Consider the following 22133-nt stretch of genomic DNA (forward strand, 5'->3'; position numbering starts at 1 on the left):
TCTCTGTGGGGTGTGGAAGAGGGGTGTGACTAGGGCCATTGAGAAAGGTTTCCTTCAAGGAGGGGCAGCCACGGCTGTTCCCCAGGGGCAGTGGCTGTGGTGGAAGTGCAAAATGTCACACTGCGGGTGAGAAGCCCGATCCGGCTCGGGATGGGGCCTGTGAGGGGCCCCGGGCAGAGGAAGCCGCCAGGAAGTAGCTTCCTTCTTGGGCCTTCCAGGTCCTTCGGAGGCCTCCCTGTCTGTGTCCTGACCGCCCTGCCGCTGTCACCCCCTTCTGTGGTGTCAGGAGCTGTGGAAACGTGGCCCTAGAGGAGACACCTTCTGCCCGTCCCTTCCCCTGTGTGGCGCGTTTCCGGCCTGGCGCCTTCCTTGACCTTCTGAGCGCTGTGGAGACCAGTGTGCTTGGAGACTCCGCACAACACTGTCAACGCGCAGCCAGTGTCCCTTTGTCTGCTGGCTGCTCCTCCTGCCTGTATGTCTAGCTTGACAGAGGAGGAAGGCAAGAGCGAGCTCTGGGTCTGCCACCCTCAGTCGCGCCCCCGCTTCTCGTCTGTGCCCTGGAGTGGAGCACGACAGGAGCATTCATCGGGCACGCGCCGGGTTCTCCTCAGCCGTCACACCTGTGACCAGGCCGCCCTGTGTCAGCCCTGCTGGGTGGTCCCTGTGATTGCCCTCACTGCAGACGGGGAGACCGAGGCAGAGAGACTCAGCCTTCCCCAGGACCGTGCGGCCGGACTGGCGAGTCTGTCCCAAGCCCAGGCTCTCGAGTGCGTCCCTTTGCGGCTCTGTCCTCCGAGAGCCGGGCTCTGTCCAGACCTGCCTGTCCGCCTTCTCCCCGGGGAGCCACGTCCCACCAGCCCGGTGCCTGTGCACCCCCCACTCGGAGGGGAGCCGCGTCACTCCCTGATTCTCGCGCTCTCTGTGCTTTGGGCAGTTGTGGGGCCGTACGTGCGGAAGATCCTCTGTGAGGAGCTGGGCGCCCCGGCCGAGTCGGCAGTGCACTGCGTCCCTCTGGAGGACTTCGGCGGCCACCACCCAGACCCCAACCTCACCTACGCGGCCGACCTGGTGGAGACCATGAAGTCAGGGGAGCACGATTTCGGGGCTGCCTTTGACGGAGACGGGGTGGGTATGGGCACATGCAGTGGGTGCTGGTGTGTGGGCAAGGGCTGCTTCCGCCAGGCCCTGGGAGCCCGGTGTGTGACCGCCGTGGGTTGGAGGGGTCGGACTGCACTGTCAGAGGCCCCTGCACCACAGTGGGAGCCCCGCAGCGCCCTGGTGCTTGTCTTCATGAGTGGCAGGGCTGTTCGGTCCCAGGTTCGACCTGTGATGGCGCCTTGTGGGCCGACCTTGGGACTCCCGAGCAGGACAGCCTTCTGTCTTCAACCAACAGCTGGCAGATTATTTAACCCCTGAAAAGCGTGTGGTGGTACACGCCTCTAATCCCAGCACTCAGGAAGCTGAGACAGGACGGTCACTATGAATTCAAGACCAGACTGGATTGTAGAGAGAGAACCTGTCTCCAAAACCCAAACCGAAACAATGCATGTGTACGTGTGTGTGTGTGTGTGTGTGTGTGTACACACGCACCTATTCATTCACGTTAGCTGAATGATGAAATTCTAATTTGAGGGCCATATGAAGACTGTTGAAACATTTCATTTTTCCTCTGCAGTTAAAATCTCTATGAACGAATGGTTTTGTGTATGTGGTGACCATGTAAGGCGAGGAAGAGGTGTGTTTGGGTCCGGTTTGTAGCCCTCCTCGGTCTCTAGCAGAGTCGGGTTCTGTACACATTTCAAAGTGGAAAACTTATTTCTGTTGGTGCAATTCTTTTCCAGTCTAGAAGTCAGTGCACCCTGAAAAACACCCTTGCCTGTATCAGAACTCGGGGAATTGCAGGGCTTGCGGCAGACCCAGTTTGCCACCTGTCCTCCCCGCAGGTGTGGGCCGTGTCTGGCTCCTGCCAAACGGAGAGAGCGGCACCGCATGAGGGGATGGGATGTGGGAGCCTTTCCTCCAAGAAATCCTCCGTGGTTCCCTGGGGGCCCCGCCCCCTCCCGCGTCCCCTCTGCTCTGGGAAAGGTGCGGGCAGCGGCTGCTCGGGGCAGCAGAGGGTTTGCACCTTCATGAGAACAGTCCGCCCTCGGGCACGGAGGGGCCTTGGGCCTGGTGCCCTGCAGATTCAGAGAAAGGAAACCCGGGCCTAAAGCGGGGTGGATGACGTGAGCTGTGGACTCTGCCCCGGGTGGCCGTTGTCTGCTCACCGGGCTTCCTCTGGTCCCCCCAGGACCGCAACATGATCCTGGGCAAGCACGGCTTCTTCGTGAACCCCTCGGACTCCGTGGCCGTCATCGCTGCGAACATCTTCAGCATTCCGTACTTCCAGCAGACCGGCGTCCGTGGCTTTGCGCGCAGCATGCCCACGAGCGGTGCCCTGGACAGGTGCGTGTCCCGGCCAGCCTGGCCCTCGGAGCCCTTCGCGTGCGTGGCCCAGCGTGCCAGGTGTTTCCTGCTGGGAGCAGGCTCGGAACCCGGTGCCCCTCCGAGAAGCCTCACGCCCGCACTTCTTCCACCCCAGCCTTTCCATGCCCTCTCAGGTTGCCTGGCAGGGCCCTGCGCTTCTGCAGAGAGGGGGCTGTGGCTCAGCACCCTGCAGGCTGCCTGGCATTGTGGGCCCAGTGCACAAGACGCGCACATGCACACAGATCCCTTAGCAAGTGAACGAGTATTGGATGCTGTGAATGAATGAGTGCACCCCTTCCCCTGGCAGTGGCGAGGACGGGAGGAGCTTGAAGGGCCTTTGCCTTCCACAGGGCAGTCTGCTCGGGCACTGTCAGCACTGTGGCCCTACCTTTGCCCCAAGTCTAAACGGAAAGCTCAGTTGATAAAAGAGAAAAAATACTGCGTTCCGTTTTTATGCATAGAAACCAGTGAGGATGAACAGCTGAGATCTCAGCTTGGCGTGTATGTGTGTCTATTTGTGAAAGACCCCTTTGCTGTAGGTGGCTTAGGAGCTCACATCTGAGACAGCAGAAAAACAAAAAGTAATACATAATGAATGAGGGCCGGGGAAAGTATCATTAGGACATGTCAGGAACCCAGGGAAGTTTTGCTGAATGGAGAGAGAGAGACAGAGAGAGAGAGAGAGAGACAGAACAGAGAAAGAAAGAAAAGGAAGGAAGGAAGGGAGAGAGAGAGAGATGGAAAGCTCATGATGTGGAGGAGTGGACAGCTTGTGTCCATAGTCTGCCTCACACGTAACCCTTCCTGGGTGGACCTCATCCTGGACCCAAATGCTTTGCATGTTCTAAGTCACGATTCTCAGCCGGCCCCAGAGGTGAGCACTCTTCAGCCCCTGTGTCCCAGTGGAAGACAAGGGACACAGGGACGAGTGGGCGGGAGCCTGGATCTGAGCGGAGCCTTGGCCCCACCCTGCCCGCGCACCTGTGCCAGCTGCAGAGCTGGTGCTAACAAGGAAGCGGTGAATGACCTCCAGGGCCTGGCAATGCAGATGGTGCTTTGTACGTTCCCCATCTCACGACCGTCAGGAGTCCTGACTTAAGTCGGGGGAGTCAGCAGGCGAGGCTGAGACCCCAGCACTGGCTCAGAGCCGCTGCTTCTGGACCTCGCCCGGCCTGAGAGCTGGCTTGTGGCCGCTCCGTGCCAGCCGTCAGGCTCTGGGGCCACCTGGGAGCAGCCTAATCCTGACATTTGGAAGGCTGAGAGCTCACCTGAGCACCTCACTGCCCAGAGGAGAGTTCACTGTGCTGTCAGTTTTAGAAATTCTTGGTTTGGTTTTCCTCCAGTGTTAGACTCCGAACCTGAGTTGGTTTGCTGGGAGTGAGGCAGGCAGATCTCACTCGCCGAGGGTGAGACTTAGCAGGTAATTATCCCTGTACACAGGAGAAGGGATTGTTTTAAAGTGAAAGGTTTCACTTGTATTGTTCAGTTGTTTGCTTTTGGTGCTGGGGATGGAACCCAGGGCCTTGCACATGCTAAGCTGAGCTCTACCGCTGAGCTGCAGCCTCGGCCCCACACAGAGGCTTTAAGTAACCTGAGGCCTAGAGAGGAGGGAAGAGGACACGGGCCCTGAGACCAGAGCAAGTGGCACTGTGTGGATGGAGACCCCAGCCAGCCGGCACTGTGCCTGTGGGCTCCTGAGGAGAAGAGAGAGGCGTGGCCCAGGAGAACTGCCATGCGACCCTGTCCACACGCCGTGTGTGTGACTGCGTGTCACGACAGCGTTCTTTTGCTCTTCACAGAAGGTTGTAGGTGAGGCTGTGCAGAAGAAGGGGCTCACCCAGCCCCGAAACAGCCCACACATTTTACTGCTGCCCCTGCTCCTGAAATACTAGACTGCCATCTGAAATCGTGCTTTCTGCTTCCACTCCTCCCCCTTCCCCTGAAGGCGCACAGAATAGCTCATTGTGCCCCGATTTTCTCTTGCTTTTCCACCGCTCTCAGAATTGTGCAGACCTCTGAGCTCTGCTAAATTGGACCCTTGATTGCAATAACAGCCATTCTTTTCTGTCACGGTCCTGTTGTGATGTGACTTTGATTTCATGCCTCTGAAGGGTGGCGAACGCTACAAAGATCGCTTTGTATGAGACCCCGACGGGCTGGAAGTTCTTTGGGAACTTGATGGATGCCAGCAAACTGTCCCTGTGCGGGGAGGAGAGCTTCGGGACTGGTGAGTTGTACCCTGGGCTGGATTTTCTTTCCCACAACTGCCACCTCCAGCGAAAAGGGAGACTGCTGAGATAGCCCCAAAATAGCAGGGGCTGCCGCGTCCTAAATCCAAACAGTTTATTTATAACCACCCTGATGAGGTGTACACTTTCGAAAAGCAGCGGCACATGAGCCAGGAGGACTCGTTTTACTTTCTGAGGAGACAGGAAGCTGGGGGCCTCCCTGGCAGAAGAGCCATTGAGTCTGTGGGGATTAAACAGAGCAATAAACATATTTTTCTTCTTTCGGTGGCCAAGGAAACCTTCATAAATGTTTTCATTTCTGGGAAGAAATACAGAGGCGTGAGCCAAGTTTTTGTTTTTTATTTAAGAAGAGGTTTAGCACAGCATTAAATCTTTCTCTTTCCTAGGCCCAAGTTTGCTAGAGCAGTGAACTTTGATTTCTCAAGGTGAAATGGAGGTGCTGTTAGCAGAGAGCTAAGTGGGTGGGTGATCGGGGAAGGAAATACAAGTCCTTGTGGGTAAGGCGTCCGTGTGCACTGCAGGGCGTGTGTGCTCTGGGGTGAATCAGCACCTTAAACCTCGCCTCTGGACTGTCCGAATATTGATGTGACCCCCTGTCTCCCCTTCCTACCCACATCAATCTCTCTCCTGTTATTATTGTCGTTGTTATTACTACTACTACTACTTATTTTTGCAGCACTGTGGATTGAACCCAAGGCTTTCACACTGAGCTACATCCCTAGCCCATTTAAAAAACTTTTCACTTTGAGACAGTGTCTTGTTAAGTCAGAAGGTTGTCCAGCCTGGGCTTGAACTTGCAGTCCTCCTACCTTGGCCTCCCAGAGTGCTGGGCTGGCCAGCATGTGCCACCTCACCCAGCATTTTCCAAGCGTCTATTCAGGCATGTGGCCCTTTCCCACGTGCTGGTCTCTAGGCAAACTGGAAGGTACTTACGTGGCTGTGTCTTCTCTCTGCCCAGCATCTGGAAGTATCCCACAGACACCCTCTAGCAAATACAGACAACCAAAACCGAGCATTCTCTCAGCCTTGCAGCTAAGTTGCAATTCAAGCTAAGTTAAATAGCACAAAATCTGATTTCTTTTCCTTTCCTACAAATCCAGAGCCAGGTGAGTGGTAAGAGCCAGCAGATTTGAGGCAAGTATTTACAGAGTCTCAGCGCGCTAGTGTCACTGGGAGGGTGGCAGCACTCCTGGCAATTCATTGACTTGGTAGAACTGGAAGGCAGTAAGAGCAACGTATTAGGCTTGAACAAAGTCCACAAAGGACGCAGATGATCTCCCCGTGTTCTGGGTCTTTAATCAGAGGACACAGGACCCCAGCCAGACCTTTTCTAGTTCACCAAGTAGATGGTGCCATGTCAGTCCATGCGACACTACGCGAGTGCCCAGTGAACCTTCAGGGGCTTCTCGGGAAATCCCCCCAATGTTTTCCTGCCCAGGCTTGCCATCACTCATTCTTATGGATAAAGATGCCATGTCTAAGCCTTTGCTTTCCTGTCCCCTGGACCTGTGTGTCACCACTGAGCCCAGAGAAGAAAAGTCTAGAACCAGCTTTCCCAGGGTGTGGGTGTGTGGAGGAATACTAATTCCACAAGCAAGTCCTGGGGTCAACAAAGATTGGGAAACTTGGAATGCACCTCCCTGTCTTGGTTGTTTGCAGTGGCACTAACATTTGAAGGTTCTAGAACACTCTGGAACCTGACAGGAGCATTCTGGAAGGAATCCTAACAGTATGGCTTTGCCCAGAATTTCTTTGCCCAGCACGTTTTTCTCTTTTGTCATTGTTGGTGGTACGTTTGGTAACATCTTGGCCTGTAGACCCCTGTGTGGGGTGTTGGGTGAGGCGGCCCAGTGCCCAGAGCCAGGCAGGCCCCTGTGTGACCGGCTGAGGACAGGCTCGGAAATGGACAGCAGGGGCTGCTCTGCTTCCACAGTGGCCTTTAGCCCTCTCAGGTCCTATGTGTCCAGGCTGCCCGGCCTTAGTTCCCCTGTCCTTTCTTCACTTGTCATAGCCTGCAGGCCCAGTGTCAGGTTCTGGACACTTCTGAGGTCAGCCCTGCTCCTCTCGGAAGGCCACACTCTGAGCTGAGCCCTGACCTCCCAGAGCAACCCCGGCCGGGAGGAGCAAGTGAAGTGAGTGTTTCCAGAGAGCTGGACACCATACCTTCCTTCATCAGCTTTTAGCACGTTTTATAGTACTTTTTAGCCCACATCTATTTGTGGATTTAATTGACCCTTAATGTTTTTACCCATGAGCATTTGTCAAGAAAATTCCTCTCTGTTATGTTTGTGGGATTGATTTCTTTAAATGAAAGTGCCAGACTTTGGACTGTTCCTTGTCAAAGTCTGATCTTGTTTACTAACCTGTTCAGCAAATGACTAGTGCCTGCCGTGGCTCTGTCTTATCTTCCCTTCTATCTTTTATACCCTGAGAGAGACTGCATTGTGAGGCCAATGCACACGTTCTCTCTCTCCCTTTGAAAAAAGGAAAATTGTTAAGAGAAACAGTTTGTTAAAGATGAACAAATTGTTAAACATAGCTGAATGTAACGGCACAGGCCTGAAATCCCAGCACTCTGGGAGGCTAAGGCAGGATGATCGCAAATTCAAGCTCAGGTCAGACAACATAGTGACTTCGCCAAGACCCTGTCTCACAATTTGAAAAAAAGAATTGTTAAAATTGTGCAACCCAGGGCCAGGGATTTAGCTCAGTGGTTCTGCTGCCTGCTTTGCAAGCACAAGGTCCCGAGTTTGATCCCCAATACCAAAAAAAAAAAAAATTGTGCAACCCAGGCTACATGGCCCTGGGCCTCCAGTGCTGAGACCGTGTGCGGCTGAGCCTATTTAACTGGACTCCTGTCCCTTTCACAGTATTTATTTCTGTATTTTTCCAAATGGAAGCAAAGATACTGTCTCAGAAGAGCTCCCTGACCTTCCCGCGTGGGCCAAGGCCCAGCTGCTGGTTCTCCAGCCGCCACTGCCCTGGTCTTTCTTGAACTCGCTGCAGCTGTGATTTTATAATTACTTAAAGTGATTTGATGCTTGTCTGCTGGCTCCACTCACTGTAACTCACTAAGGACAGGGCCATCACCTGTCTTAACCTCTCTTGAATCCCAAGAGTGTCCCATGGAGTCCAGGGTGGGACAGGTCTGAGGAAATGCTTCTTGAATGAGTGACCGAGCACACTCATCCCTGGCGCCGTCCATCTGGACAAACAGGTTCCTGCTGTTAGAAAGAGCTTTAAAAGTCATTTGATATGGTTTCCCATATGAGGCTGTATCTGTAAGTGACCGGTCACTGTGTCCGTGGAGAATCCTTGCCTCACCGGTCAAAGGAGAGGATTCAACCCCACTCCCTGTCCAGAGTCCAGGTTCAGGCACCCAGGGTCTTCGTGGGGAGAAACGAGCTTCTAGGAAAGGAAGGAAGTTTGCTGGCTGAGAGGCACATGGAGCTCAGTGTTCGCTCACCAAGGCAGAGCGACCACTGCGCAGCACCTAGAGAACAAGCTGAGGCGCCCTGTGACTCACATCCCCAAGCTGCACGGGGCCCATCGAGGAGGGGAAGCGGCAGCTTTCTTGTGGGATTAGCATGACCACCAGGCTGGGACCTGTCCTCAGACACCAGCCTGATACAGGTGGTGTTTTCTGTGATGAGAACCAAGTGGGGAGCAGAGCAAGGCAGCACGGCCCTGTCATTTTGGCTGATCTCTCGGGGCCTTGCTGCTTTTGCTCCCGACTGTGGACAGTGACCCACATGTTTGTCCGGAGTGGCGAAGGACAGGGTGTCAGTTCTGTCCCACCATGGGCTTTTGGGGAAACTGAAGCTGCTGAATAATACAGAATGTCACTACTTTACTTTTGCAACTCTTCAGGAAAATGAGGAGCTTGGGATACAAAGATGGGAAGCCCAGCTGGAGAAGAGCTTGCTGTCAAGCCTGGTAACTCAGAGACACGCTGATAAGCTATGATCTGTTCAGTGGAGAAGCCAGCAGTGTTTTTTCCTTGTCCATCTTTAAAAGTGACAGTGCGTCGTAAGGGAGTGGTGGCTTTTAGAATGTTTTAGTGCTCTGCAAATGTCTTTCCATTTTAATTTCCCATGAAAAGTCCACCATGTCTGTACCTCTTTGCATCAGTTCATTCCTCAAGTGCTTCTTAAGTGTCCACTGTGCCCCGGAGGCCAGGTCTGGCTCTGGGCAGCCAGAGCAATGAGGAAGATGTCCCCTTGGAGGGCTGCGAGATTTTCTGTCTAGGCCAGGAAGTGCCACCTTGGTGAGATAAAGGCAGTGATGCTCCAGTGTGTGCAAGCTCTGTGGTCGGGCTGCCCACCCTGCGTCTGGGGTGCAGGGGTCAGATTTTCTGTCTGGATAACTGCCCATTCTGGCTCTCATAGCTGCAGACACTTTCCCTGCAGGCTCAGCTCCCAGGACGATCACCCCAAGTCTGCAGATCCCCCAGCAGGACACCCCAGTAGAGCTAAATACAGCTAACCCTAAATACAGCTAACTCCATTAAACCAGTCCCCACCCGTCATCTCCTGTTGTGAGGCAGGGATGGGTCTTGCTGGTCTTGGGCCTGGGAACCTGCTGGCCCGGTGCCCATGTGTCTTGTGCAGTGTCAGGGTTCCTGCCCGGCAGGCGCTTCCTCCCCGCTCCTGGGTGCCCATGGGAAGGAAGCTTGTTTCCAGGGTGTCACAGGGGGCACTGGGTGCAGACCCTGGGGTCCTGAGGCTGAGGCTGGGTGGTGGAAGGCAGGCAGAGCAGTGGACGTTCTGGGGCAGCCCCTCTCTGAGGACCAGGAGCCGCCGGGCATGGCATGAGGTTTAGGGTGCAGAGAGTACAGGGGTTTGAGGCTGGCATCCCAGGCAGGGCTGAGTTGAAGCAGTCACAGGAGCGCTTGGCCTGGTGAGTGGCAGAGAGGACAGCACATTCAGGGTTGTGGAGGAGAGGTAGAGATGGAGAGACAGCAGGCAGACCTTGGCAGACCCCGAGGGCAGACGAGGCCCAGGTAGTGCTGCCCATGCTGCTGCTTGCAACCTAATCCCTGAACCGTTAGCCCTGGCTCGCTCTGCAGGGCTTGACATTTTTCTTGGCCAAGGCCTGGAGCATGCCCTGACTGAGCAGGGTTGTGTGGATCATGAGGCTCTGACCAGGCTGAAGTGGAGGGACAGGTGTGCAAAGGTGCTGAGGAGACAGCATCCCTGGTGCCATCGGCCCTGAGCTGGAGCAAGAACGAAGAGTCCATGGCCAAGTGAGCACCACCTTCATCCCCACTGGAGCCAATGTGGCTGGCAGTGTTCACCCTAAAAGGCAAAATGCAATGATAGGAGTTGTGCATGCTCATCAGAGGAGGAAAACTGTTCCCACTGCCCAGAGGGAAACGCATGTCGGATTATGTGCTTCCATTTTCTTCCTCAAGATGCACAAAGAACATGTTACTTTTCTCTAAAAATCAAAAAAAATTTGTCTTTATTCATAGTAGTATTATGTATGTCTGTAGTACTTAGCAGTTTACAAAATACTTCCACTTGCTTTGTTGCAGTAGATTTTTGCAGTCGTGTGCTAGGTTAGCATTATTCCCATTTTGCAGGTGATAGAACTCAGAAAAGAGGCTTGGAGAAGTTAAGTGGCCAAATTAAACAGTTTACAGGTAACACAGCCTCAAATTCAGGCTTTCTGTTCCGTGAGTATGAAGCATTTTCTAGGTGATCAAGTTATGAGACACGAGTATGTACGTACCGATACCCCAAGATTAATGTAAATATTATGTATTGCAAACATACACCAGTCCCTTGGTCACTTTCCCATCTCTGGGACCCAACACCCACATAAGGGAAGAGGGGCTCACTTTGGCACAGTGTTAGTCACGGCTGACTGGCTCCAAGGCTGTCTGGCGTGATGAATGACAAGCTCCTCCTGTCATGGTGACCAGGAAGCAGAGAGAGGGGGGAGCTGGGGAGAGGAATACACTCCTCCAGGCCACAGCGCAGCAACCACCTCCACCCAGGGCTCCCTTCTAACTGCACATTCAGTTATGAATCCTCCCATGAATGAACCCACTGATGAGTACAGCACCCTATGTTCCAATCACCATCCCAAAATATGAGCTGTTTGGGAACATTTTTGATACAAACTAGAACATTCTACCCCTGGCCCCCAAAGGACTCATGTCCCTCTCATTTAGTTCATCTCTGTCACCTAAGTTTTAATGGTTTCAGCAGTGCAGAAACATCCAATTCCAAAGACTCCTCTGAGACTCAAGGCAAACTCTTAGCTGTGAACCCATGTAAAACTCAAAAAAGAAAGTCAAACACATCTAATAAATAATGAGACAGGGTAAATATTCCCATTCCAAAAGGGAGAAATAGGGGCATAGAAAGGAATGGGACAAAGTAAGACCGAAACCCAGTAGGTCAGACATTAAGTCCCATAGCTCTGTCCTGGGCCTAGGTAAGATGTGTGCTCCAAAGGGTGTGGGTGGCCCTGTCTCTGCACCATTGCTGGCTGCAGCCCTCATGGCTTCTCTCCTGGGTGGCTCTGCTCACTGCACCTTTCTTCAGCAGACGTTCCCTGTTCCTGGCATCTCCAACTTCCTCAGGTCTCCACTGGACTTACAGCTTCACTCTCACAGCTTTGCACACTGCCTTCCCAGGGACATACTGCCTAGCCTTCCAAGCTGTTCTCTGGAATCTGGGTAGGAACTTCCATGACCCCACAACCCTTATATTTCTCATGCTCAAAAAACCAGCACCATGTGAATGATGCCAAGGTCCGCCATCAGCTGGAATAGTAGGGAGGCCCCCTTGGACCATGGCTGAAGTAGCCTCTGAGTGCTGTGAAATAAATCTCAGGGAACTAATTCCCTAGGTTGCCCTTCTTGAAGAGGAGGCCCAGGGGCTTACTTTTCAAATGAAAGCATTACAGTTTTTACCCTTGAACCTGCAAAGGGTAGGGTCTTGATGATTCCTGAGATGCCCTCAAGGCACCTTTCCTATTATCCTGATGCAAAGTATTTGGCTTATTTTTAATGCTAATCTTTTCAGCAACCAAGCTCTTCTTGCCTCCAACTTTACAACTGCTTCCTTTCCAGCCAGCAGCAAAATTTTTCAAAATAAACAACTCTGCTTTTTGGACCTGATAAAACTGTAAATCTGCCTAAAAGAAGTCAGCAATACATATGCCACAGCCTGAATGTTAGGTTTCACTGATATTTCCTCTGGAAGATTAATTCACCCATCACCCTTAATCTTAGTTTCCTGCAGAGTTTCAAGACATGAGCAAAATGTAGACAAATTTTCTGCCAGAACATAACACACATGCATGGCCTCAAGTCCAACTACCAATGGAGTTCTTGTTCCTAATTGAAGCCTCCTGTGCTTGCTTCAGCAGCACATATACTAACTGAAGCTTCCTGAGCATGGCCTTTACTGTCTGCATTCCTATCACCTTCTGGTCTTCTGAGCTCTGACCAGAATCTCCCATCAAACTCAGCTTATAGCATGCTATAGTTTCTCTAGCTGGCATCTCCAAACCTTTTCAGACTCCGCCCTCAAGTAAGTTCCAAAGGGTTCTAAACTACATGGTCAGGTAGAGTCACAGTTAACAGCCCTACTCCTGACACCATTTCTGTCTTGGTCATGTTCTCATTACTGAAACGAAATACTCAATGCCTGAAACTTAAAGAGGGGAGAGGTTTCTTTTGGCCCATGGTTTCAGTGCATGGTTGGCTGGCTCCAAGGCAGAAATAGCATGGTGGAAGGGCCTGGCAAAGGAAAAGATGCTCAACTCATGGCAGTAAGGAAGCAGAGAGAAGGGAAGAGCAGGGGAGGGAGTACGACCTAGAAGGGTGTACTCCCAGTGACCCTCGTCTTTTGAGCAGGCCCCACCTCATAACAGCACATTCAGCTCTGTGTCCCCATGACCCACTCTCCTTCCCTGAGCCCAACATCTGAACACATAAGGCTTTCGGGGGTCATTACAGATCTAAACCATGACGGGGAGCAAAGAAAAAAGGGACTGGCAAGGAGGGTGGGATAAGTGTGTTTTAAGCAAGAGGCTTAGTGGCAATGTGTCTTTACTGTAAAAAATTCTTTTTGATTTAAATATTCACTTTATTTTCAGTCACACCTCACATAACATTAGATGTGTGATGTAATTGTCTCCAAGTAACTTGTCTGAGTTGGGCGTGATTTTTAGATTTTATTTTCATTTCTGCATAAAAGAAAAAACCAAGTCCCTTACTTAGGGTGGAAACATTACCTTCATGCTTTCAGTCTGGTAAAAAAAAGAAAATAGAAAAAAGTTTGGGGGCAGTATGGGAATTGACTTCAGGGTGGCAACACCTGCTCAGCAGTGCTGTGCCACTTAGCTGTGTGCCAACTCTTTTAATTTAATTTTGTTTGTTTATGTATTTATTTATTTATTTTGGGACTGGGGGTTGAACTCAGGACCTTGTGCTTTCCAGGCAGGCAGTGGCAACACTGAGCTAAATCCCCAGCCCATCTTTTAATTTTATTTTGAGACAGGGTCTTGTTAAATTGTCCAGGCTGGCTTCTAAATTACGATCCTCCTGCTTCAGCCTTCCTAGTACCTGGGATTACAGGCTAGGCCAAGCCTGGCTAACAAAACAATGTGCAATTTTAATAAATTAGTAAAAAATTTCAAAGTAAGACAATTCCAGTGGAGCACAGACAAATAATTCCAATCTGTACACTTGTGCTGTGAATCCCCAATATACTGGGGAGGTGGCTAGAAATCTGCTCTTCAGGATGAACTGTTGGCAAAACATATCAACTAACTTTTTGTTCTTTAAAATAGCAGTAAAACAAGGTCCTGAGTTCGATCCCCAGTACCAAAAAATAAAAAATAAAATAAAATAGCAGTAAAGGCCAATAAAAATCTGTAGATTAATAAAATTGAGTAAGCATTCCGTAATGTGTTATATATAGCACTAAAAATAGGCCTACTCTCTAGTTTTACCAGCATCCAGTTTTGAGGCCTGTCAATTCTAAGAATTGTATCACATTGTAGAGAATAATTTGTGAAAGAACAAATGCTATATTCTTATAAATCAAAAATGGGGAGAAAATGTTGGAGTAGGTGAACTAATAATTTGATTCATTCATGCATGCACAGTTAGTTACCTGCTGCATTCCACAGCATTGCCAGTCCTCAGACTGTTACAAAGGTGAATGACAGATGCCTCTAAGACGTGCAGTGGGGAAAACAATGATGGGCTGAAGGAAGATGGCACCGCCGCAGACACTGTGTGCAGGAAAAGACAGGAGTTCCTGCCTGCCTCGTGGAGCTGGGTACTGCCTCTGAGGGGACATTTGAGCTGGGTCTAAAAGGATGAGGAGGAGGAAAGAGACCACGAGCCTGCTGTGTGGGCAGCATGGTGCTGGAAGCTCTGACAGCCCTAGGAAGAATAAGATCCACTGGGCAAGAAGACACCTGCAGTATTCCAGATAAAGCAGTATGCACGCACGATTACAGAGGGATTGTGGAGTCCTGTCTAGAAGTCAGAAAACAGTTCAAGACAGTCTTCTTTCGTTCTTAGAGTAAGAAGTACAGGCTGAGAATGAGAGTTCTGTCCCCATCGGGCTCTTGGAAAAGGCCATGCATGTCAGCACATCCAGAAGTGGCAATTTCCTAGTTCTGGTGAAGGTCTTAGCAAGATGCACGTGTGTGTGTCACAGTTTGTTTGGCCAGAGGAAAGTGTCCCAGAGGGGGAGTTGCTGGCTACATCAGTAGGCTTACTTTCAAGGCTTTGGCACTTTTGGGCAAGTTGTTTTCCAGAAGGATTTCTGCTGTACACACTCCTGGCCCTACACACTCCTGGTCGTACACACTCCTGCCCGTACACACTCCTGCCCGTACACACTCCTGTCGGTACACACTCCTGCCCGTACACACTCCTGGCCGTACACACTCCTGCCCGTACACACTCCTGGCCGTACACACTCCTGGCTGTACACACTCCTGCCCGTACACACTCCTGTCGGTACACACTCCTGCCCATACACACTCCTGCCCGTACACACTCCTGGCCGTACACACTCCTGTCGGTACACACTCCTGCCCGTACACACTCCTGGCCGTACACACTCCTGCCCGTACACACTCCTGCCGGTACACACTCCTGCCCATACACACTCCTGTTGGTACACACTCCCAGCCACATCGAGTTGGAGGCCCTTCTCCCTAAGAAATCTCTGGTACTAGGTTTTACAATTTTAAAATCTGTGGCTATTTGTCAAGCAAGCAGCAGCGTCTCACTGTGGTTTTAACTTTAATTTGTCTTCTTAAAAATAATTGCAGCTTTCTATTATGTTAATTCACTGCCTGTACTTAATTTTTGGTGAATTGCTTTGTTACACCCTTGACCAGTTTTCCTATTGAGGTTTTGCTTTTCTCTTATTAAAACATGTGAAATTTTCCTTAATTGAGTATATTAAACATCTGCCTTAGAATTGTGAATGTGCTGGAGCTAAAAGTATGTCAGTGGTCTTTTAATTTTATCTGAAGTAATATTGCTGTACAGATATGGAGATTTTACATTAATACATCAGTTCTTTCATTTTATGGACAGTGAATTTGCATATATTTATCACTCCCCAGATACAAGAAATATTTTTATGTCATATAGTATTTAAAGGTTTGCTCTCTTCATATTTAAATGTTTGATTCCTTTGAATTTCTCTTTGGTGTGGTTTTTTGGTAGGGAGGAAAACTGACATTTTTCCAGACGGTTAAGCTGGTTATCCAAACACTATCTAAACATTAGTCCACCCTTTCCCTGCGTCCTTGAGTGAGCCCTCCCCCTACCTCAGGTCTCTTCTGTGCTTGGGTTTGTTCCCTGAAGCTGCCAGGCTATTTTAGTTACTGAAAATTTAAAATGGCTGTGTTTTTCTGCTGTCTGTTTAAGGTTTGTTAGTTTTTCACACACCAGTACTTCATAATTGGTATCTCGAGGTGTGGCCCGTTGTCCTACTGACATTTTTATTGGCATTTGCATCTCCGACTCTCTGGGAAGCAGGGCTTTCTGACCAGCACTGCTCCGCAGAGGCTGCCTGTGGGACTCAGTCCACCAGGGAGAAGCCGTGCTTCTCAGGGTGCTCGCTGTGCCCGCAGGTTCCGACCACATCCGGGAGAAAGACGGGCTGTGGGCCGTCCTCGCCTGGCTGTCCATCCTGGCCGCCCGCAAGCAGAGCGTGGAGGACATTCTCAAGGGTCACTGGCAGAAGCACGGCCGCAACTTCTTCACCAGGTAGGTGCTGGGCCTGCCAGGGTGGGCAGAGAGGGTCCCCACAGCCTTTTTCCTGCGACTCCGCTCACCCAGCTTGTGCCGACTGCGGACTTCAGAAATAATTCAGTGAGGGCAGAGTTGAAGCCGGCTTTGATGTCAGCCATCGAGACTAAAGATTTACCCAACGTAACCAAGGGAAGAAATGCTTTTAAACATGTTTAACTGCACCCACTGGGTGGAAGTGATAAAGTATTGGATCTGAATTCAGAAAAAATGGCTTTGAATTTTATTTCTGCCCCTTACTAAATTGGCAAATTAGTAAATTGGCAAATCATCAAACCTCTCTTCATGCTGTTTTTCTCAACTGTAGAAATGAAAATAATGGTCCAGTATTGAGAGGTTTAAATGAAATAGGGATCTGAGAGTGTTTTGTGAGTGCTGGAGCACTAACTACGTAAAACAGGCACCCAAAGGCCAGGTACTTATCAATACTCCATTCATTGATTCCTCAAATATTTACCTACTTCCCCCCAGGTACTGAGGACTCCACAGTGAACACGGTGTTTGAACACTTAGTAACCTTCTCTACCGTGTGTTCCTCCATGTTTAAGAAGCTCTGAATTTTAGGGTCCTGGGGCCCTGGGGTGTACCCCAGTGGTAGAGAATGTGCTTAGCTTGCCCAAGGCCCTGGGTTCCATCCCTGGCACCATAGATTTTTTTTTTTTTTACTAGCAGTGTTTCTACTAATTCCAATTTGCTATTCTCCCAATCAGTGCAAATATTTTCTTGGACCTCAGTATTCCAGTTATGAAAAGGAGATAAGAAAAAGGATATTAGTATGCATCTGTAAGAAGTGCGTGGATATAATTTTTCTGGATTTCAGTTGATTTTCCTTTGAAATGGATGAGTTAGACTAGTTTTGTTTTGTTTTTGGTACTGGGCATCGAACTTAGGACCTTGCGCTTGCCAGGCAGGCATGGCGCCACTGAGCTACATCCCCGGCTGGACTAGTTTTTTAATTGTTGTTGTGGTATTGGGAATTGAACCCAGGGCCTTCGCTCTGAGCTCCATCCCCAGCCATTTTTGTTTTGTTTTATTTTATTTTTTATTTTGAGTCTGGGTTTCACTAAGTTGCCCAGGCTGTGCTCGAACTTGTGATCCTCCTGTCTCAGTTTCCCAGAGTGATGGGATTTAGATAATTTTTTAAAATGCATCCCATAGTTAATAAACCACTATAACTAACCCCTTAACCTGCTAAGAAAGCAGACGAGAACAAGTCTCGAAGGTACAATCATGGCCCTGGATTTCACTGTTGGTTTTCTCCATGGTCCACCACGCTCTGTGGCCAGGGTGACCCCAGGGCCTTGGGACCAGAGTCCACCACCACTGAAGGGAAGATGGCATCTTGGGCTGGGCCTGGTGGGGACGGAGTTCTGATGGTCACCGCTCCACTCCTCGGGCTGTGGTGACCCCACCCTAGACAGTGTCCTCGAGCGCTGCTGAGCCTCTGAGGGTTTTGTTCTGTGGAGAAGCCGCAGTTCGGCTCATTCGGAGGACTTCGCCCCTTCCCCAGGCCCCCCACTGCCTCTGCCCCGGTGACCCCGGGGAAAGGCCAAGCTGGTGTCAAGACGGGGCCACCTCTACGACTTCCAGGTACGACTACGAGGAGGTGGATGCAGAGGCGGCGAGCAAGATGATGCAGGACCTGGAGGCCCTGATGCTGGACCGCTCCTTTGTGGGGAAGCAGTTCTCGGCCAACGACAAAGTCTACACGGTGGAGAAAGCGGACAACTTTGAGTACAGCGACCCGGTGGACGGAAGCGTTTCCAAGAATCAGGTAGGAACAGATGTGCGTGGGAGAGGCCCCAGGCACCACCGCCAGAGCCTGGGGCGTGTCCCCCCTGTGCCCCTTTCCTGGAAGCTGTCTCTGCCGCCTCTTGGGGGCTTCTCACCCGCACCTGTGGGGAGTGGTATGTGCCCTGGCATGGTGCGGTCCCCTGCCCTCTTTCTGGGTCCTTGCCTACACCCCAGAGCACACTCACACCCCAAGGGAGCCGGGAATCCAAACAGGAGAGCTGTGTGTGGACTTAGATATAGCTTCCCTCTTCCCCTCCAGGCTGCCGAGAAGGCTCCATGTGAGTGGTGCTGTCACACACGTTTCTTTCACGTGCTTAGATTCTGAATAAGAGTTTAAATAAGGCAATCCTTAGCCCAGTGTGGAGGTGCACACCTGTAATCACAGCACCCCTAAGGCCGAGGCAGGAGGATCGATACAAGTTGGAGGCCAGCCTGTACCACAGTTTAAGCCCAGCCCAAACTACATATTAAGACTCTGTTTAAAAATAAAAGGCCATTCTGGACTTAGAAATGTTGACTGCTCATATCTGCAACCCAGTGGACTCAGTGGCATGCTGCACTCAGGATTCCATCCTGAGAACCTGGACCAGCCCAGGGGCTGGGACGACCAGGGGTCCTTCGCTGTGTGCTGGGTACCAAGGGCAGCAGGGTGGTCACCAGCACTCAGCCCCAGGTCACCTTGGCCTGTCACAGAGTGGGCTCGACTCTGGGAATCAGAAGGGGCAATGAGGGAGGCAGCCCAGCCTGCATGGGCCGCGTTGATATGCTGGGCATCGGCCGGTGGCGCCATGGGCCCTGCATCTGGGTTCAGGGCCTCCTGCAGGTGAGGAGTCTTGCTTCGCCCTTCCCCACACCGCCTGGACCTCTGCTGCTCTGTCTCCTTGCCCTGCCTGTGTCCCCTCCTGAGCTGGCCGTCACATCTGCATCTGGCAGCTTTACTTGCTTACTGAGCTAGCTTCACACAGGGATGGTGGCCCATGGGTCCTGGGGAGCAGGGATGGAGGTGCTGTGTCCCCCGGCTTCCCTAGGCCGGTCTCCCCCCTCGTCCTGGAGTCAGCTGGGCCAATCGCCGCAGCAGACTCATGAGGCCCAGTTGCTGTATTCCAGGGTCAAGTCCTCCCATTGACAAGTACAGAGGAAGCGAGGTCCCCCTTGGGCCTCTTATAGCTGCCAAGCATCCCTCCCTTCCAGCACGCAGCAGGAAAACCCTCTGCTGTCTTCCACAGGGCTTGAGGCTTCTCTTTGCAGACGGCTCCCGCATCATCTTCCGGCTGAGCGGCACTGGGAGTGCGGGGGCCACCATCCGCCTGTACATCGACAGCTACGAGAAGGACATCTCAAAGATCTACCAGGACCCTCAGGTGACGCTGCAACGGAGGGCAGGAGCGAGGGGTCTTTCTCAGGGTCCACCAGGCCCCTCTGCTGCCCTCTGTCCCTTGCAGCATGTCACACTGGCAGACGTAGGTTCTAACAGTTGTCACCGCCTCTGCCACCACCGTCAGCATCCACGTGGTCTGAGCACTGTGTGACCAGCCCCGTGCTACTGTAATGTGCACCCATGATTCTCACATGAGGGAGGTGTTCAATCACATATTCTCCCTGCTCCAGACCGGGAAACTGAGGCACAGAGAGTCCTTGGAGTTGCATGCTAGTGAACGGTAGATTCAGGGCACCTGGTCTTCGAATCCCCCCCATCTGCTGTCCCTCCTGTCACAATCCTGTGCTGCTGCCCATGGTGGCTCCGCACTGGCAGAGCACACACTGCTTCTAGGTGGGGCAGCAGCAGTTTCCTCGTCAGTGAGAAACAGAACTGCCACGGGATCCAGCGAGCCCTGGCCTGATGTTTACCAGAGGGACTGAGCCCAGCCCCTAGACACCTGTGCCTCCACGCCCCTGGTGGCACTGTTCTCAGTAGGAAAGATGGGGAGCCAACCTGAGTGCCCATCACGGAGGGTGGGTCAGACATATATAATCACAGCCAGATCATGAGAAGTGATGCCATCCTAACAAGGAAGGAAGGCCCACTGTTGTGACAAGAGGGCGAACCTTCTGCTCAGTGAAACAGCCAGGCATAGCAAGATGCCTTCTGCATGGTGTCCTTTATATGTGGAAGCCATAGACATGGAGCAGAGGGAGCCACGAGCTGGGGCCGGCTGGGCTGCAGGAGTCCTTGAGATCCAAGGGACCACGCAGTGCCCATCACTAACCGTGCCACACGCTCGGCTCCTGAGAGAAGAGCATCAATGGCCAGCGTCAAACACAGCCGACTCTGAGGGGGAGGCTGACGTGCTCCTTAGCTTGACTGTTGTGGATCGGTTTGCTGTGTGCCTGTATTTCAGAGCACCAGGTTTTATACCTTAAATATAAAGTTTTTATTAAAAATTAAAGTCGACAGCCATGCTATTTTTACACAAAGTCATTTTTTCTTCCAACACATTTTTTTTTTTTTTTTTTTTTTTGGTACCGGGGATCAAACTCGGGTCCTTGCACTTGTGCAGCAGGCAGCAAAACCACTGAGCTAAATCCCCGGCCTTCCAATACCTATTTAAAATCCTATAAAATTCATTTGGAATTTTATTTGACATGGTGGATCTGAGCCTAGGTTTGTGATTAGAGAGCTCTTACTTTAAATCCTGTTCCTGCCACTTAATAACCGTGTGTCTCTGGCTAAGTCATCTTATTTTTATGAGTCTTGGCTTCCTTGTTTCCAAGATGGCAGGATAATAACGTCCTAGAATTCCAGGGACGGAGGGAAACCATCCCTGTAAAAAGCTTAAACATGGTGCCAGGCACAGGGGTTTAACACTAAAAGAGAAGCTCTTAGAATTAAAAAATTTTACCATCTCATCCATGGTAAGTGTAACTGTGTGTATTTACACTGTTCAAGAGATCTTCAGAACTTTTTCATTTTGTAAGACTGAAACTTAAAACCAGGCGTGGTTGTCCACACCTGTAATTCCAGCTACTTGGGAGGCTGAGGCAGGAGGATCAGGAGTCTGAGGCCAGCTGGGGCCTCATAGTAAGACGCCAAGAAACAAACTAAACTGAAACTTGATAACCCTTGAGCAATATGCTCCATTTCCCCCTCCTGGATCCCTGCCAACTACCATTCCATTTTCCACATCTCTGACAATAGATGCTTCCTGTAAGTGGGAAAGTGGCTTTCCTTACAAACGGAGGCAGGAGAATGCTTTGCTCTCCCACCTTCCCAGCAGCCAGGCTTGGGCTACCATAGTCTGGGCTCCCCTACAGTGTACATTGAGGCCATGGGGTCTGCATACCAGCCCTTGGGGTAGCAGAGGAGGAAACGGGAAACTGTTTAGTTCTCTTTTTACCCTCAAGACAAAAGCTCAGCGCAGGGCAGAGAGAAAGAACCAAAGCCCCCAGGAGAGCGTGGCACCAAGGGCCCAGGCCAGGGCAAGCAACAGCGGAAGGGCCCTGCTCCTGCCCTTGGGTCTCTCTCCTCGTCTGTAAAGTGAAAGCAGTGAAACTACCAGCTCCATAGGTGTTTCCATTTCAAACTCTTTAGAATTTTCATCTTTCGAGTGCCTGTTTGTGGTTGTAACCATCGCGCTCCTGGGGGAGTTGGTCCCGTGCACACCACATCTCCATTCTCTTTCCATCCCAGTCCCCTCCCCGCTCCATTTGCAAAAGATTTAAAATTCTTTATTGAAGCAGCAGATTTCTCCTCTGCATTTCGAGCGACCTCTGGGCGCTGAGTAAGCAGACCCTGGGACTTGGGGCCCGAGGGAGGCCACAGAGGTGGCGGTGCTGAGCTCCCTCTCCGTGTCCTGCAGGTCATGCTGGCCCCGCTGATCACCATTGCTCTCAAGGTGTCTGGGCTGAGGGAGAGGACGGGCCGCACGGAGCCCACTGTCATCACCTAGGCGACAGGCAGCTGCTGCACACCCCGCCAGGCCCCCTCCTCCCCCCATGAGAGTGAGGACGCCAGCCAAGCGGACTGCCGGGCTCCCCGGGATCTGATTTCTCCGCGTCCCAGTTGTTGGTCCCCATCTGCCAGGCCCTGCCCCTCAAGATGCCCTCAGGACGGTGCGAGAGACGGTGCTTGTTCCTGTGCCACTTCCCGTTCTGGGCTCCTGCTCCTGCGTCCGCCGCAGTGTCAGGAGGAGGCAGGGGTCAGCCCGGTGACCCCGCTGCCCTGCCCACTGCCTACCCACGGCCCCAGAGCAGCGATTCCGGCGCCTCCTCCCCTGTTTTCCTCCGAGCGAGACGTACTTGTTTCAGATTTCTGCCTTGTTCTCCACAGGCCCCATTTGCACAGGTGTTCTGGGGTAATAAAGCAGGAGAAGCTACTGCGA

At 51.6% G+C, this 22133-nt stretch overlaps 1 protein-coding gene across 1 annotated transcript in view; it reads left to right on the top strand.

Moving 5' to 3' along the window:
• Positions 1-22133, top strand: part of Pgm1 (phosphoglucomutase 1) — a 48741-nt gene extending 26608 nt beyond the window's left edge. Inside the window, exons 5-11 of the mRNA XM_004841523.4 lie at positions 935-1125; positions 2291-2445; positions 4578-4693; positions 15843-15978; positions 17611-17794; positions 19041-19175; positions 21612-22133. Of these exons, the coding sequence (XP_004841580.2) occupies positions 935-1125; positions 2291-2445; positions 4578-4693; positions 15843-15978; positions 17611-17794; positions 19041-19175; positions 21612-21701 (1007 nt within the window). The 3' untranslated portion in view covers positions 21702-22133. The remainder of the gene's footprint in view (positions 1-934; positions 1126-2290; positions 2446-4577; positions 4694-15842; positions 15979-17610; positions 17795-19040; positions 19176-21611) is intronic.

This window comes from Heterocephalus glaber, unplaced genomic scaffold, assembly GCF_053883595.1.
Source record: "Heterocephalus glaber isolate CG9 unplaced genomic scaffold, H.glaber_assembly_v1.0 deba00001442, whole genome shotgun sequence".
Classification (NCBI taxonomy): domain Eukaryota; kingdom Metazoa; phylum Chordata; class Mammalia; order Rodentia; family Bathyergidae; genus Heterocephalus; species Heterocephalus glaber.